The following is a 17568-nucleotide window of genomic DNA, read 5'->3' on the forward strand; positions in this document are numbered from 1 at the left end:
TATATGATCACATGATGACATGTCATTATTTGTGTATAAAATTGTGTACAAAAGTTAAACATATGATACTACTTTTGATATTTAATATTATATTGGTTATATGACATTTGACACTATAGGGTTAAATGTTATTTTATTTTGGCTAAAGCACTATTTCCCACCCAGGGTTTAGTAAAATGACAATTTTCTGTTTGTTAATTTAAAAAACTCAAATACCGACCAATCTGTTCAAATTCACTGTTAGAGTTAGAGGTAAAAATATCTTTTAGTAAAAATATTTAAAAAAACTAAAAATTTATTACATTTCCTTCTTAAGTTTAAAAATTACCAATTTCTCCTAACCTAAGGTTTGAAAAGTGACCGAATCTCCATAAGGTTTTCTTTTCCCTTCTTCAGTGACTATCTCTAATAGTCAGCCTTCTTAGACCCCTCTTCTCTGATCGAAACATATCAATCTTTGGTTGAATCATCAAACAAAGGCAAATTGTCTTCGTCCGATGAAGAGACGAAGACATCATCTTCGTTTGTCGTAGATCAACATTAGAAGAAGACGACAAAGGATTTGTCATTGTCTTCTAACACCAATTATGATAAACGAAGATGATTCATCTTTGTTCGACGAAAATGCATATCGTCACATGATCTCCAATAGGAAAGGAAGATACAATAAAGGTCAATTGTCAACCAGGATTGAGGCGATCATCAAAGAAAGGAAAAGAAAACCCCTAAGGGGGATTTAGTCACTTTTTAAACCTTAAATTAAAAAGAAATTATTAAATTTTAAAACCTAAGAGAGATGTAATAAATTTTTAATTTTTTTAAATAATTTTATTAAATTATATTTTTAGCTCTCACTCTAACAGTAAATTTTAACAAATAAACAGATATTTTAGTTTTTTAAAAATTAACAGATAAAAATTTATCATTTTATTAAACTTGAACGGAAAATAGTCCTTTGGCCTTGTAATTTTTAGGAGCTAATGATATTTTCTCAATAAAGGATTTTTGGATATTTAACAATTTAAGGCGTAAAAAATTACCTACTACAAAATTTTCATATTATAATGCATATTACTAAGTAATTATGATATTTTGTTTATCTGTCATTCTAAGAGTAAACAAAACAAAATTTAGTATGTTGGTACCCCTCATATTGAAACCTAAATCTGATATTGAAAAACCATACCTAAAATGTGATCATAAACTTTAAACCTTAAATTGTGAACCATAAATCTAAACCCTAAATGATAAACCATAAACTCAAACCCTAAATCATAACCTATAAGGTCAAACTTTAAACCTTAAATATAAGCGTTAAATCAAAAACCCTAGTCCTTAAACTATAAACTCAATCCCTAAATCTTAAACCTCAAACCCAAAACCATAAATTATAAACTTTTTTTTTTTAAAAGATTAGGAATTTTATAGACAAAAAATATGCTACAAAAATACCAGACATGCGCCAAGCAATTGTCATAATAAAAGCCATGATAATTAATCATAGCCCAATTATCTAATTACAAAAATGTTACTACTGATATGGGTTGATACAATAGTTTAACATGATTTATTCAGCAAACCTCCAGCAGACAGCAATGGTAAATTGATCCTGTGATTCAGAGATACTCCGCCAAACTGAAGAGAACCATGAAATTTGCACAAACTTTATTAACAAAATGGCAGGAGAAATGAAGCTTTAAAGAATATATCAAGAAATAAAAAGTTGAGGAACTGTTTTCCATTACACTGCAGGAAAATGATATACACATAACCCAAAAAATGAAACCGCATAGCTCAAAGACCAAATAAGGGAAGCATCTAAACCTGGTGCATACTGCGTGGCATTAAGTCAAAACAAAAGCAGTTTAAATAGTATCTTTACCAGGGGGGCTCCACAAGAATGTTTCAATACAAAAGTGGGTACAAGAAAAAATATGGAAGAGCAGTGCTAGCATATCAGTTTAAAGGTCTGTAATTAAGGAATCAATGAAGATGAGATCACCTTTTCATTTGGAAGGAAATTATGGTCATCAATTATTAGTCATTTTTCATGGAAGTAAGCAGTTTTCTTGCAACATCAGATTTCAATTTGCCCATGAAGGAGAGAATGCCCTGAACCATGGAATCAATTTCTTCCTCCTTTTTCTCGTAGACATAAAATATCACAAAGGCCAAAGGAAATCCTGCAAACATAACGGAGATGATAAATCTTCTGCTTCCAGGGCAATTGATCGCTGTACAAATATTTTTAAAATAGTGATTGTAAAAAGGACAAGGAATATGATTATCTCCTTGCCTTCAATTATTAACAAGATTTGGATTTCAAACAGTAGATGGATAAAATAGGGTAACCAAAAGAGTGATTAAAGTTTATGCGGGAGCACCAGCACTAATTACTTCTAGAGACCAAACAGAAAAATTCATTTATGCCCTTACATATTGTTATGGTTAAGACAAATGCACACATCCATGTATGAGAATAACAATATGTGTGAGAAAGAGAGAGGACCTATAGCGTATACACTCTGAAAAGGCATAGTCCCAAGGAAGCTTAGTATCAACAGAGAGAGAATAATCTGTTTAATTGCCAGAACAAGACGAAATGTTAGCAAACAATCTATCACGCACACAGCAATTAACAAAACAATTTTTAAATGAACCATTCAATGTCTCATCAACTAGTTCATAGGCACAATGATCTTATGAAAGTAATAATAATGACTAGAAAAGCAAAAGCCTTGTATGCATCTCCAGAGTAAATCACTTTTATAAAAAAGGATAGCTTCCCCCACTGCATATTTCCACCACTACCAACCTTATTGCTCATATCAGTGCACATTGAACACATTGAACCATCCTGTCCATCAGCTAAGGTAATGCTGAAACTCACTGATCATGAAAACTAAATTAATGCTTTCATTACATAAATTGAAACTTTAATCCTTCCCAATGAGAGGACAGATAGGTAGAATTATCAGATGATCAGATGCGTTATTTTACAAGAGTTAGTGCAAGACTGAAATTGTAAAAAATCTTATATTTTTGCAGGAGTAATAGGCGGGTATTGACTCTGAAGTATATCCATATCAACAATACTAGTTTGTTTTGAGAAATTCAATGGGAAGATAAAAAAGAGAGAGGGAGAGGGGAAAAGTCTTTCCTTAATAACAAGTACCAAAAACATCCTAATGACCTAGATCAGGGCTTAAGTCTGATTTTTTTTCTATAATCAAGAAAAGTTTAATAGTGCATTCTTGAAGATAAAAGTCTATTACACTACTTTAATGTAGCCAGGTATAAGAAAATGCAACCACGCAAAAGAAAAAAAGACCACAGGCCATTGTATATACCTTGAGGAACAACATCCAGTCATTACCCATGGAAAGAGATTTTAACACATCAACAGCAGTATTCAATGATGAGATCACAGACAGTGTGACTTGGCGCGATTTCTCTTCAGACAATTGGAAATGTGATGTAGGAATTTTCTCAATTGTATATCCCAATCTGCACAAGTTAAAAATCCATTCATGGACATTAATCAATCTGCCCCACACTTGGAACTCTATCATGACCTATATCATTCACAATATGAAACTACAGTGTTACCATCAGGTAATTATCAATCACAGCCCCTATATTACATATTTGACGATGCTGACTAATATTTTTACAAGATGAACAACATAAAGTCCATATTTACTACAAAATTAAACTGATTCTGTAGATGATCATATGACTCAGAAAGAACTAATAGTTTTCTATTCACAATCAAAATAAAGAAATTTTGGCCAATTATGATCCTGATTAATGATGATGCACAACATTGGCATTTTGCTGTATTAGAATTTAAAGAAGAGAGTTGGCATACATACATTTTCTCTGGTAACATTCCGTGGATGAATAAGAGGACTAACATCAACAACAGAAGCTGTGAAAGAGTAGAAATGATGGTCGAACCAGACAAAATGAAGTTGCAGTAAATTGCCACCAAAATTAACACTGCGGTGAGAGTCTGTTTTTTATCTTTCCAGAGTAGTGTGTCAGCAACTGCAAGGCATCAATACAATGACTTTTTTCATCAACATATATACATAACTTCTTCCCATCCCCCCTCTCTCTCTCCTCCTCGTGAACTTGTGTGACTTCTAATAATGCTCAATCAATAATTATATCAGCAAGATGCTATTATGCTCCCTATAAGATAGACTATATGCAAACAAAGTGCACTTAAGATGAGAATCATTAACAAAGACACAAGAGATGGTTTCCAACAGATATATTAGGTGATTACATGGTTAACACACACAAAAAATGACTTGATGTGTCACTGCTTAAGAGTCAATAATATACTGTGTTAGCCAATTTATCATTTAAAATACTATGTCATTGCAATATAAACTAACATAGTCCAAAGAACCGTGCTCTAACTACTCCTAAAGCTTGTGTCTCTCAGTTTGATTACACAATCAGGGTTTCCTACCTTTGGTACGACAGTATTCTCCTACAATCAACAAATTAACTATGCTTTTTTTAAAAAAAAAAAAAGGAATCTATAAGACTATAATTAAGAAGATAATGATGTAGGTACATGTGCAAAGTAGAGATCCACAAAGGCATCAAATATATGATGAGGTACAAAGCTACACTAGAAAATGACTAATACTCTCTTCCCCGAGTGAAAACTATCTAACTATAAAAAATAAGCCCAAAACGAAAAAAAAAAATTTATTGTAAACATAATCAAAATAATCCACAAAAAAGTAGTGGATTATGAATTGTTGCAAGTTTATGTATTGTATTAAATACTATGAGGATACATCCATAGTATTTGGGCTCATGTCACAATCAGATGTCGTAAAAGTAGTTGGATGGAAGGAAAAAAAAAGATTCCTACCCCTTCCACTACCAAGAAATATAGAAGCTTTTGATGGCCCTTCTCTCTTTAATTGAATTTCAGCCCTCAAGTCTGAATAAGATTCAATTGTCTTTCTTAGACCCTCCTGCAGAGTAATAAAATACATTGTCATAAGTAAACTGTTTGTCCATTGACTAAGCTTTGCATTAAATGCTATACATCACCCTACAGGAATTTGACCTGTCTGACCACTAAATGTGTGTTGGTAGAGCTCATTAGTCAGTGAAGACCACTTTTGGACATTCATGCTTATATAAAAGAGAACTAATCATCAGACTAAGCAAATTATTGACTAATCTTCATACAAACAATTAAATAGTTTAAATATAGAATATACATATATGTCTTAAGAATGGGCCAATACTAAGAGACCAGAGCAATTAATAGACGAGGCTACTCTTAAAGTTTAGTTTAAACCCAAATCAAGAGTTATAGCTCCTTAACTTGTAAGTTTAAAAGAATATGGTACAAATAATACAGAGAAATACAGCAACTCCCACCAAAAAATTGTCCAAAATTGATCTCTAACAGTTTCAACAACACTCGAGTATCATTAAAAAAAATCAAATTTTCATATTAAGTAAAAAAAAAAAAATTCATATTTTGCTTGTTTCATGGAACAACACAGAACCTGTAGTGAGACAAGAGGCGTGTAGCCAAGTCGTTCTTTTGCTTTTGAACAGTCAAAAGATCTGCTGCAAGAGAGAAGTCTAATTCTTGAAGGTGTTAACTGTGGAACCTTCATTCCATACGGGCCCAGTAGCTTATATGTACACTCTACCAAGTGTGCAATCGGCATCATAACCAGGGCAGGAATCTTTATACTTGGCCTGTAAACTACATCAATTAAGACAAAGAAATAATGGGTGTATATGTTTCTATGACCATATTTAGTTCCTCAATTTTCTTTGGGTAGGGAATACAGAGTACATGAAAAAAAATGCAGTTATTGGAGAAGGCCATAAGCTTTTAATTTTCAGGGCTTAATTAGCAGTTCACCAGTGTCGCCAAGTGAATAATAGATCATCGCAGCTTTAAAAATATAAAACATTGACCAGAATGCTTAACAATTTCTACAACCATTGATGCCTGATGTCAACTCAAAAGTTTTGACGAAAAAAATTGTGCTAAATGCCAAGTTTCCCATATGCAACATAAAAAATTGACCACTTCTTGTGAAAACAAGAACCAAGAGGGTCCACTGAAAATATAAACTAAGAAAAAATAGATCAACACAACAAACCACTGGTTTTCTTTAAACAGGATGAGGAATGAGAAAGGTACCTCTTATAGCCAAGACCTTCAAGAATTTGTGAGACAAATTCCCAAAACTTGATTGGCTCCATATTGGTTATAAAATATGTCTGCATCATCATCATCAAACAGTAAGTTTAAAAATGAGTCTTACACAGTGCTCTCAGCTTATTTGACCAACAGATAAATTGGAGGTCGCAACTAGGGGTGCAATCAAGCCAAGCCGAGTCGAGCAAACTATTTGCTGGCTCAAGCTTGGCTCGATTACTTAAGGAAAAGCTCAAACTCAAGCTCCAAACAAGTTTAGTTATCCCCTAATTTTTTAATTATTAGATTTTAACCCCATAATTTATATATTTATCAATTATCTCCTCTATTTAAAGTGCAGAAATTAAATCTTAAGGGTGTGAGTGTAAGATTTTAAACTCTTTGGAGCTTATTAATATTTTACTCGAAAAGCGCAAGCTTGGCTTAACATTAGTCAAGCCGAGCTCAACTGGGCTTACACCCCTAGTCATGGTAACTGAATAGTTCACCTTTGTCCCATTTTTATATTAAGCAATAAATCAGAGATCAAAAGAAGTTGAGGGGGATTGTAACAGAACCTGCCCAGCAGCTTTCTCAGCAACTGTCAATTCTGCAGCTAGAGCTCGTTCAGCACATATATGAGCATGTGCCACATTTTCAACATAAGTGAAATCATAAACATTATTGCCATCACCAATTATGAACTGACCATTTGGAGACCAAAAGGAAAGAAGAAAATGTTAGATTTCAATGAAGGAAATCTCTACAAATAAGTAATACGTAGACTCATACGCAAACATAGATAGCTTCAATCAAGAAATAGAGACTGCTATACAACCATTATGATTTCATTCATTTCTTAACCAGTCAAGAGTCTTGACCAAACAAAAGAAATCACTGAGATAAAGTGTGATAAGAGTCATTAGAATCAGCAACTCAATCTAACCAATAACTAGAAGTCTAGGTTTGACCACAGAATCATGAGTGTCATGTCAATGATATACTTTCAAACAGGCTGTTGAGAGAAGCCTCCAAGCTAATTATAGAATTCTCAACTTCCACAAACAAACGGATCAGATTTTTAACACTATCCTTAGAAAAAGTTGTAATTTATTTGAGTTCAAGAAAGAAAAAATTCCTAATTGATAAAAGCAGATGAACTGTACAATAAGAATGAACTTCTAATTCAAAAGGTGAAATTCTTGAGTAGCCATGATAAATTTGGTCCTCAATTTCCCTATTTGGATTTCCTTTTATTCATTCAAACACCCTATTAGGGTCCAGCAAAGTATCAAATTTTAATTGTGTGAAATTTTGAAAACTCTTTCGAACTTCTAGATATTTTACAACCATTTAGTTTCTTCACAACAAAATAGGATGGATGGTACAGAAATAGAGGATCTATTTTCCTTTCCTAGGAAAAAGTAATATGAAGATTGTGTAATAACCTGTAACCATAAAGTCACAATAACATCAATCAAGAAAATACACACACACACACATAGAAACAGAAATAAACTATATGAAGACACCAACAAAGGTCGGTGAATATTGACAAAATGAGAATAGGTGTATATATATATATATATATATTAGAAAAGCATAAGGTATTATTTTGAATAACATAAACAGGTCAAAATGCAATCCAAGAACTAACTACGTTCAGATTGCATGAAATAGGGAAATTTTTCTATAATGCAACAAAAATATACTGACTGGTGAAAACAGAATGACATAGCCAACCAGAAGTTTGTTGAGCTGCACAAAGTACTCAATCTAAACTATTTGTAAAATTCCTTAAAACCAATTTCCACATTAACATGCCATGCATACCAAATGACTTCAAGTGACAGGCAGATAGAAAAAGAGAATTACTAAATCTCCAATATACTGATAATACATCATTCCCAGATAAATTCATCAAAAGTGAGAGTTTATTAAAAAATGCAATTAGGACAAAATGTAGACTCAAGCTCCCAACAAAAGATTGAAAACATTTAGTGCAAACTTGAATCACAAAGCTAATGAGACGGGCTCTGGTGCCATCAATGGAAGCAGTTAAAATAATAGGCAGCAACAAAATAGTGTGCATTTTACAAAATCCATAGTCATAAGTGTAGTGTCTATCATGGTACCTTAGACTTTCCAGCCCTTGCAGCATCAACCAAAGAGGGAACCAGCAACCTATCACCAGGACCAAAAATGCTGCTGGGGCGTAAGCAACAAGTTAGAAGCCCATTAGCACCATTTGCCTTAATGACCAACCTCTCTCCTTCAGCTTTTGTAGCTGAATAAGAATCAATGTGCTGAAACAATTGGAGATAAATATCAAGGGAAACTCATGTCAGTTGCAGTTAGAAATATATACAACCTAATTTACAGGAAAATATCAGTATGTAACTTAGCATATGTAGCACATCCAAGTTGACAAAATGGTTGAGGGTGTAATTGAGAGTAAAATAGTATACAGGACTTTCACCTGTCATTTTAGATAAATTCTAAATAAGGTAGTATTAATAGTGCTAATCTTCAAGATAAGGAGATATGTAGACAAAATGCAAACCTTAGAAGCATATGGTAATAATTCATTCCCATTGATAATTCCATGAATTCCATCAAAAACCACACTGGCAGAGCTAGTATAAATAAGTCTCTTTACTTTGCCTAAAATACAAGCTTCAATAACATTAGCCGTTCCTGCAAATTGGACATTATATAAGGAAAAAATCACAAACATTAGGCAGGAAATAAAAATTCAAACCCTATAGACAATGGCCAAACAATTTCTTACCTGCAACATTAACTGAATGATGGAGCTGGTAACTGTTGATGGACGAATTGGGTGCAGCCATGTGGAACACCACCTCAGCTCCTTGACATGCTGTAGACATAGACTTATTCAGTATCCCTTTATAAAAAATTTCAGAAATATGCATCAGTTGATTTCTTTCTCTACAACGGAAAATCCAAGATACAAGATGCAAGTCCTGGTAACCTTACTGAATCAAACAGTTAATGGGAAAACAAGTCAGAATTGCAATAACATTGGCACCGTCATAATCACAACCATGCAAAATGAAAAAAGTAGCACAAAACTGTCCCATAACATTGGAAGACCAGTTATAACATTATCATGATAACACTTATCAATCACGCTTTGGTATATTACTAAAATGACTACACACGTCTCATTACTAACACCATATCCCGTCTCTTATTGTGAATAAAAAATCCATGTGTAATCGTGGCACTTTGGCAATACGAAAATGCAGATGAGCAATGCATGAATTGTCGTAATTTTTTTAGTAGCATCTCATGTTATTTTGCATTCAATTTGACCAATTAAAAATAAGAAAGAAATGCGACCTTGAAGTACTTGAAACTTGTGTCGAAGATCAACAGGGAAATACTGAGCACAGCCAGAACTCAAAGCCTGGCCAAGGACTCCCTGCTCCTCGTGCGGTTCCAGTTCAATGGTGGCGCCTAAATCAGCAATTCTCACCGAAAACATATTGTATTTGATAAGCATCTCCACCAAATGGCGCGCAGCGAATCCCCTTCCTCCCGTCACCACGCACCATCTCTCCTCCCCCCCGGACATCACGACTGCACCATGCTCAACCAAATCACATTCATCAAACAATATAAACAAGAAAAAGAAGATCAAGTAATGACAATTGCTTACCGATTGGATCTTGAATTTCAGGATCTGAGAGTTAACAGAGGGAAATGAAAGAGAAAGGAGAGTCAGAGGACTCTGTGTTTTTCAATAGTAGAGCAGTCAGTGTGATTTTTTTTTTTTAAATAATATCGGGTGCGAGTTTGCAGTGGCCAGCATTTCTTTGTTGTCGTTTCCCTTAAAATTGAGACCATCTCGAAATTCAAAAATCAATTAAACTGTGAATGAAATGAACGATAAGAATGAGAGAAATTAATTAAATTAGTTTTTCTTAATTATGTTATACAATTTTAACTAATAATAAGATTTTTATGGAAATTGCTACCGTGTGTGGATGATAGGATCACGAACATCAAAAATTTAATTTTTTATATCATATATTTAATATTATAGGATATGATTTTAATGAAATAAAATAATTAAAAAGATCAAAAGATAACTTTTTACTCAAAATTTATCTTATAAATATATATGTGATAAATTAAAAATTTAAATATTTATTCATAGACTAACTTTTATTATAATTTTGTGTTAGAGACAAAGGTAACATTATTATTTTATCCTAAATTCTAAAACTTTAAAAATTTATATTATTTTTCTCTTTAATTTAAAAAACCAACAATTTACCCTCATTATTAAACTTTAAAAAACTACATTTTCCCCCCAATGGTAATTTATTCCATCTCCTACGACTAATTACCATTCTCGTCGTTGATCAGCTTTCCCACTATCTTCTTCTCCTCCAGCGAACGCTCCCACTTGATTGATTTCATTGAACGAAGATTATTCGTCTTTCTCTAACAAAGAGACGAAGACAATATCATCTTTGTCTTTTTGATTGGACGAAGATGAATCATCTTCGTTCTATCGAAAGATCGACATCACAAGAATCTTTTGATGTCAATCCGTCGATCGGATAAAGATAATTCATTTTTGTCCAACGAAATTGGTCTAGTGAATGTCAATTGCTAAAGAAGAAGATAGTGGGAACGTCGACCGATGGCAGGAATGACATCTGATGGCTGGAGATGGAAAAAAAAAACCCTCGGGGAAATGTTGTTTTTCAAAGTTCAATTTATAGGGGAAATTGTAAGTTTTTTAAATTAAAAAGGAAAAATAATAGAAATGTTTAATTTTATAATTTAATAATAAAATAGCGATTTTAGTCTTCACACTAATAGAAGTTAGTCCATTATGTGTATTTGGGTTTTTTAACCGATATAAATATACTTTTGAGATCGGACTAAAACTTAGTGGGAAATACTCTTTTACCCTAAAAAAAATCTAGATGACACATCATTATATTAGAAAATACCACAATCATCTTTAAAATTTTATAATTTCTTGTATATATCATTATATATTATCATTTTTTTTTAAATTGTATTGATCTGTATTAGTAATATATATTGTATTATATGATATGTATTATATCGTTTGATATATTCACTATATCGTATCATATAATATATATCATTTTTTAGTTGTAGCGTATCATATTATATGATACATATCATATATTATACTCATATATAACATGAGAGTAATACTTTCATCACTGCACCTATAGCTTCCTCCTACATTTCACATTCTTCTCCCATTTTTGAACGAATGCTGGCTTCAAATTTTCGCTTTCCTCCGCTTTCTCAGCCACATTGTTCACGGAATTGTTTATGGTATTATTTGAGTTAAGTTCGACGAGAAATTTAATGGAAGTTACTATTTATGCAACTGTTGATGGTACTATTATATTATATATGATTAAAATCATAACGTGTTATAAATATAATACACAAATATAAAAAAAATAAATGATTAAAAAAAATTGAGAAGAAATGAGAGGAAGAGAGCAAAAGCAATTGAGGAAAATATAATTTCCGGATGAAGAGAAGAAAATGTATTCTCATGATTTTACAAACTTCAAGTTGTAAATCGTAAAACTTGAGACTTTGGGCCATATATATATATTCTCACGATTTCACAAGCTTCAGGTTATAAATCGGATATAATTATCATAATAAAAATAAAGATTCAGATAAATAAATATTCAAATAACTAAATATGTAAATAAATAAATATTCAAATAAATTGAATACAATTACTATAATAAAAATAAATATTTAAATAATATCAGGACTTCTGGTCCAGATTTTTGGTTTGGTAAGCTTCAGGCTATAAATGATATTCAGGATTTCAGATCTAGATTCATGATATTCAGGACTGCAGGTCCAGATTCGTAATTTTGGAAACTTCAAGTTATAAATAAGATTCAGAACTTCGGGTCTAGATTTATGATATTTCATACTTTAGGTCTAGATTTATAATTTTGCAAACTTCAGATTACAAATAATATTCAAAACTTCGGATCCGAATTTATGATATTTTAGACTTCAGGTCTAGATTTAAGGGTTTCAGAACTTCAGGTCCAGATTTATGATATTATAAACTTTAGATCCAAATTCATAATTTTGTAAACTTCGGGTTACAAATATCGTATAATTATAATAGAAAAATTAAATAGAAACATAACATAAATTAAAAATTAACTAGGACATCACAATTAGGATATCCATATATATAATATATAAATAGCATAATAACATAATGAAAAGATTATAATATACCTGTACTGATCGTGCTGATAATGTATTATAAATATAATGAAATTAATTGAATGATGGAAACTATAACTAAAATTTTATTAAAGGAATAGAAGGAAGGCTTTCAAATGAGATAAGAAGTAAAAGGAAGAAGCAAGAAAGCTTAACTGAAGGAAGTGTGTATTACATGAAGAGAGGAGGGGGATATTTATAGGAAATTTTGCTGCCCCTTCAGTCAACAAAAATGATTATCTTCAAAGTCAATTTTCTAAGACATTTAATGCCTTCACATAATCTTTTAGCAAATGTCTAAATCATGTGGTGGAAATCCAAAGGGAGTGTACCCCCCTCCTCTCTTTGTGTAACACTCACTTCCTTCAATTAAGCTTTCTTGCTTCTTCTTCTTCCTTCTACCTATTATCTCATTTCAAAAGCCTTCATTCTATTCCTTTAACAAAATTTTAGTTAAAGCTTTCATCATTTAATTAATTTCATTATATTTATAACATAACGGAATTTATTGTTTATAGTACAACTTTTTATTTTTTCATTTTATTTGACTTAATTTATCGTTTTATTAGTTTTTGTGTTAGTTTTATTGACTAATTTAAATGTTATTTTTGTTTCTTCCCAAGATTCTCAAAAAATTTTATATTTGAACCATTTGTATTAATAAATCGTATTCATATCATATCAATATGGGTTTTGAGTTAAAAACTTTAAACCCCGATCTAAAATAGAGTTATACTAAATTTTTTTATTTTAAATTAAACCGAAATATTTTTAGATTAATTTAACTCTATTTGAATTAACTTAAACTATGTAATAAACAAAATCATGTCAAAATATAACATATAATGATATGATTTATTATGAAACAATATAATTCAGGTTCTATTAATTTTAAATATCGATGGGTAAATAAATAAGATTTTCAAAGTTAATCAATAAAAATTCAGATAAGGGAATATTTTGAGTGGGAAATAATCCTTTGGCCAAAATAAAATTCTCCTAAAAATACCCCATTCATTTGTACAATCCAGCAGAGAGAAAAACATTCACTCTACAAATTTTGTATTCACGCATCTCAATTTGCATTTTCACTCTTCTTCTGTTCACATTTCGTTTTATTAATCTCAAATTTTGCATAATTGTCATTTCACCTATAATATTAAAAACAATAATAAAATCTTATGTCATTTTCTTATTTTAGTTTTAAAATCTCATAATTTTTCTATAATTTAAATTTTTAAAAATATATTTTTCTTTTTAAGGTTTATGATTTTTTCTTCATTTTTTGGACTAAGTGAAACTAGATCGATAAACCACCTTCTTTACACCAGTCTTTCTTCCTCTTAGCACTCTTTCTCTTTGATTGGCTTCATCTTTTGTCTCCACGAAGACAAAAAGTCCATTGCTGCATCTTCGTCAGCTCCAACCTAGGTTGTATTATGCTATATAATATAAATTGAATTGAATTAATTGATTTTTATGGTCTTACAATTATAAAAAAAAAATAGTAAACTATAAACATACAAGCATAATCTGTGTTTCCATGTCATATAGAACAGTCAGGACAAACTTTGGGATGAATGTACATTCAACCACGAAAGAACTGAAAGATCTAGAGTGTGAGACTTGGACAAAGTGGAAACATGATGTTGAATTTATCCTCGCAATCATGGACTTGGATTTTGCTCTTCTTCAACCCAAACCAACCAAGACTTTCTAGCCCCCAGGAGAGAGCTAAATGTGAAAGATGGAAAGAGAAGCAATCGCATAAGTCTGATGCTAATGAGAAACAAGATGGCCGAGCACGTACGCAAGTGTTGAAGCCAAACAATATAGTGCTGGCATAGAAATTTGGCTTTACAATTGGAGAAGAAGTCATGTGGCACATTGTATGAAAAGTTAATAAAGGGAAATATATTATTGGAGACATTAAAAAGAAAAAAGGGTTTTAGCGAAGAAGGAATTTCTTTTATTTTTGTCGTTAATACTTTTAATAACGGAAGCTAGACATGACAATTGGGTTAGACCAAATAGAAGTTTAATTCGAAACCCAAAATTCAAATTCGACCAAAAGGGCTCAATCTGACATTGTAGTACAATGAACCCGACTCATGGGTCTTTCAAGTCAGGATGTGGGTTTTAATATTAGATTTATGGGTCGATCCAACCCAATACTGTTTACAAATTTAAAAAAAAAAAGCAGAAGCAAGGCTTTTGTTTGTGACAATTATTTTTTTTTAATTTTTTTTATATAAAGCAATCAAAATCTTTTTTATTTCTAATTTTATTTACAAATCTCTCAATCTCAATTGTTTTATTATATTCTCAATCTCAATTTATCTTATCAACTTTCTTTCAAAAACTGTATGAATTTGTAAATAATAGTTTTTTGTGTTTATAATTTCATTTTTATTTTAATTTTATCATTACAAAATATTACAAATAGATTCAATATCAAATGAATTTAATGTCAAATGAATTCAAAATTTGGATGTTGAGAATAAGTAGATAAATGACATGGTATATATATTTATTTATGTTTGTAATTATATAGTATGTAAATTAATTATTTGTATTATTTTATAAACTTTAATATTTTGATCATGTAACCACGGTACTCCTCCCTCACAAGTGAGAGATTATAAATAAAATGTTTGGGATACTGTCTTCGATTTTAATAATTGAAAGTTTTAATTAAAATTTAAAAAAATTATTTAAATGGGACAACGCGATTAAAACCCATGAGCCGATCCATTTAAGGCTCGACCCTATATATAGGGTTGGGCTTTGGGTCTTCAAAAATGTATGGGTCAATCCAATCTGAAGGCCTATTACTGTACAAGTCTAGAGCCCTACTCAACCCATGAGACCGATAGGCCATGCCAAAGTTGACCCAACTCAATCCATTAACGTCTCTAACAGACGCTATAATGACGATCGATGATAAAAAATTTTTTATTAAAATTTTTAACAATAAAAAATAAATTTTTAACGGTTATTTTTCTATTGTTAAAATTAATATTTTTTTTGATTTTAATAAGAATATAAATAATTAATTGTTAAAATTATAAAAAAAAAATACTTACAATGAAAATATATTATGTCTTTGTTATTATTTCTCTTACTAAAATTAGTATCTTTTGTAGTGAGAAGGGAATACGGTGAACAGATATTGAAAATGTTGTAGTGCTGTGGATAAACCAAGATGATGGGGTGAGAAGATCTGTGATGAACTACTTCCGCATTTTGTGGAATCGTCTCTTCCTTCCTTCACAGTTTGATCATGTGAAGAAATCTGCACTGGAAATTGGGTGGAAAATAAATGATGTAATTGCAGCGTTTTCACGATGAGAGAAATATCTTCTACAGTAGAGTGAGTTATACCTTTTTAGTTTTCAGTGAAGAAATATGATGTATTTTTATTATTGAATACATAAATAAATAAATAAATATATATAATATGTAATTATATAATTAAATATTATTTTATTTTTAATTTAAAATTATTTAATTATTTGATAATATATATTAAATAATATCTATTTATATACTTAAAATAGATATATATAATTTTATTATTTTTAATTATTGTATTGAAATTTATGAAAGTTGAGAGTCAATGCAATTTGTATGTAATAAAACTAGTATCTAATTTAAATATCTAATTAGGTTTTTAAATAATATATTATTATTTATTCGATGATTTAAAATTAAAAATTATATAATATTTAATTATATAATAATATATTATCTACATATTTAATTAAATACTCAAACTTGAATACACGTAAATCGGGCATTTGTATAGAATATACTTTTTGAAAATCAACTCAACTTCAAGTAATCTATAATTCATGGGCTTAAAATTTGTAGTTTGTGTATAAAACGTGTAGTTATTGAACTTAAGCTTACCCCACTTTGTATAAAAAACATTAAATGAATAAATATACATTATAAATAATCAAACTCACTAAACTAGATTGAATTGTTTAATAATCTTAGTTTGGTTTAGAACATTGAATTGTTTAAGGAAAACAATAAAATGATTTGCAGTTTCTGATTTAGTAAGTGGGTGTGAACTAATTATAACTGATATGAAGTAGATATGATCTTAATAATTATTAAAAATATCGAAATTAATCTTTGAAAAACTGATTTTTTTTATTTTATTTTGAAACATATTAAAAAAATTTACAAAAGATCTATTAAGAACCCTAAAATAGACCCAAATTATAAATTGAATCGAGTTAATCTAAAATTTTTTAGTTTGATTTAGTTAAATTAAAATTCAGATTAGTTTGATATGATTTTAGATATTGTTAAGTCATTTTTATTGATTTGATTGAAAAAAGAGTAATATTTTATGAATATATTTTTGATTATATAATTAAATATGTGAGTAATATATTATTATATAATTAAATTTTATTTTAAATAATTATTTAATTATATAATAATATATCATTTATATATATAATCATATGTTAAAAATGTGGACAAACAGTTTTTTGTTGATGAAAAATATTGAAATGAAACACGATGATAGGGGATTCATGTCATTTAGAAATCTTTAAGGGAAATTTCGTAAATTTTTAAAATCTCGGGGTTGGGAGAAAGTCAGTACCTTTGACTGGCAGTAGGCCTAAAGTGCAGGGATGAAAAATTCCTTTTCCCTTCTTTGAAATTGAAATCTCAAGATTACGAAGCTCGACTCTTTCACTTATTCTACACACTCTCCTTCTCAAGGCAAAAGCCGAGCAGCGGTAGCGAAGATTGAGTCAGATCGGAAGAGGAAAAATTCTCGATCTCATCGGCAGATCGAAAGCCGTCAACAACAGCAGCAAGAGATAAGAGTCATAAGAAAAAGCCTAAAATGTCGTCGACCAATCAGGTTAGGGCATCTCACATCTTGATCAAGCATCAAGGCTCACGAAGAAAGGCATCGTGGAAGGATCCAGAAGGTAGGGTCATCAACAACACCACCAAAGACAGTGCCATCTCTCAACTCAAAGCTATCCGCGAAGACATCGTCTCCGCAAGACCAAGTTTTGACGAAGTCGCCTCTCGTATCTCTGATT

General features: G+C 30.7%; 2 protein-coding genes across 5 annotated transcripts; one reads left to right on the forward strand and one right to left on the reverse strand.

Moving 5' to 3' along the window:
* Positions 1–1470: 1470 nt before the first annotated feature.
* Positions 1471–10046, reverse strand: LOC123206420 (3beta-hydroxysteroid-dehydrogenase/decarboxylase-like). Of its 4 annotated transcripts, XR_006500018.1 has the most exons (15): positions 9885–10046; positions 9566–9805; positions 8991–9080; positions 8763–8896; positions 8335–8505; positions 6778–6903; positions 6203–6282; positions 5550–5748; positions 4898–5003; positions 3876–4050; positions 3351–3507; positions 2510–2576; positions 2003–2183; positions 1746–1834; positions 1471–1635 (listed from the first exon to the last, which is right to left on the reverse strand). XR_006500018.1 is itself a non-coding variant. In XM_044623608.1 (14 exons), the coding sequence occupies exons 2-13, from the start codon at positions 9798–9800 to the stop codon at positions 2038–2040; spliced, it is 1686 nt and encodes a 561-aa protein (XP_044479543.1). In that variant the 5' UTR covers positions 9801–9805; positions 9885–10046; the 3' UTR covers positions 1471–1635; positions 2003–2037. The 4 variants fall into 4 exon arrangements, 2 of the variants coding, with proteins under 2 accessions (XP_044479543.1, XP_044479544.1); XR_006500017.1 differs by having other exon boundaries at positions 1746–2183; XM_044623608.1 differs by lacking the exon at positions 1746–1834.
* Positions 10047–17106: 7060 nt separating this feature from the next.
* LOC123206427 (peptidyl-prolyl cis-trans isomerase Pin1) lies at positions 17107–17526 on the forward strand (the record flags this gene model as incomplete). The annotated part of the gene is given in 1 exon segment (XM_044623617.1): positions 17107–17526. A coding segment is annotated over 1 exon segment (163 nt), but the record flags the coding sequence as incomplete, so codon positions are not given.
* Positions 17527–17568: the final 42 nt, after the last annotated feature.

This window comes from Mangifera indica, unplaced genomic scaffold (assembly GCF_011075055.1).
Source record: "Mangifera indica cultivar Alphonso unplaced genomic scaffold, CATAS_Mindica_2.1 Un_0035, whole genome shotgun sequence".
NCBI lineage: Eukaryota > Viridiplantae > Streptophyta > Magnoliopsida > Sapindales > Anacardiaceae > Mangifera > Mangifera indica.

Excerpts from the sequence above, each read along its gene's own strand:
- LOC123206420 (XM_044623608.1), bottom strand. The coding sequence starts at position 9,800 with ATGTCCGGGGGGGAGGAGAGATGGTGCGTGGTGACGGGAGGAAGGGGA. Across the intron at positions 9,081-9,565 it reads CAAGTTTCAAGTACTTCAAG|CATGTCAAGGAGCTGAGGTG; the intron begins GTCGCATTTCTT and ends CTATGTCTACAG. Across the intron at positions 3,508-3,875 it reads GGAATGTTACCAGAGAAAAT|ATTGGGATATACAATTGAGA; the intron begins GTATGTATGCCA and ends TAACTTGTGCAG.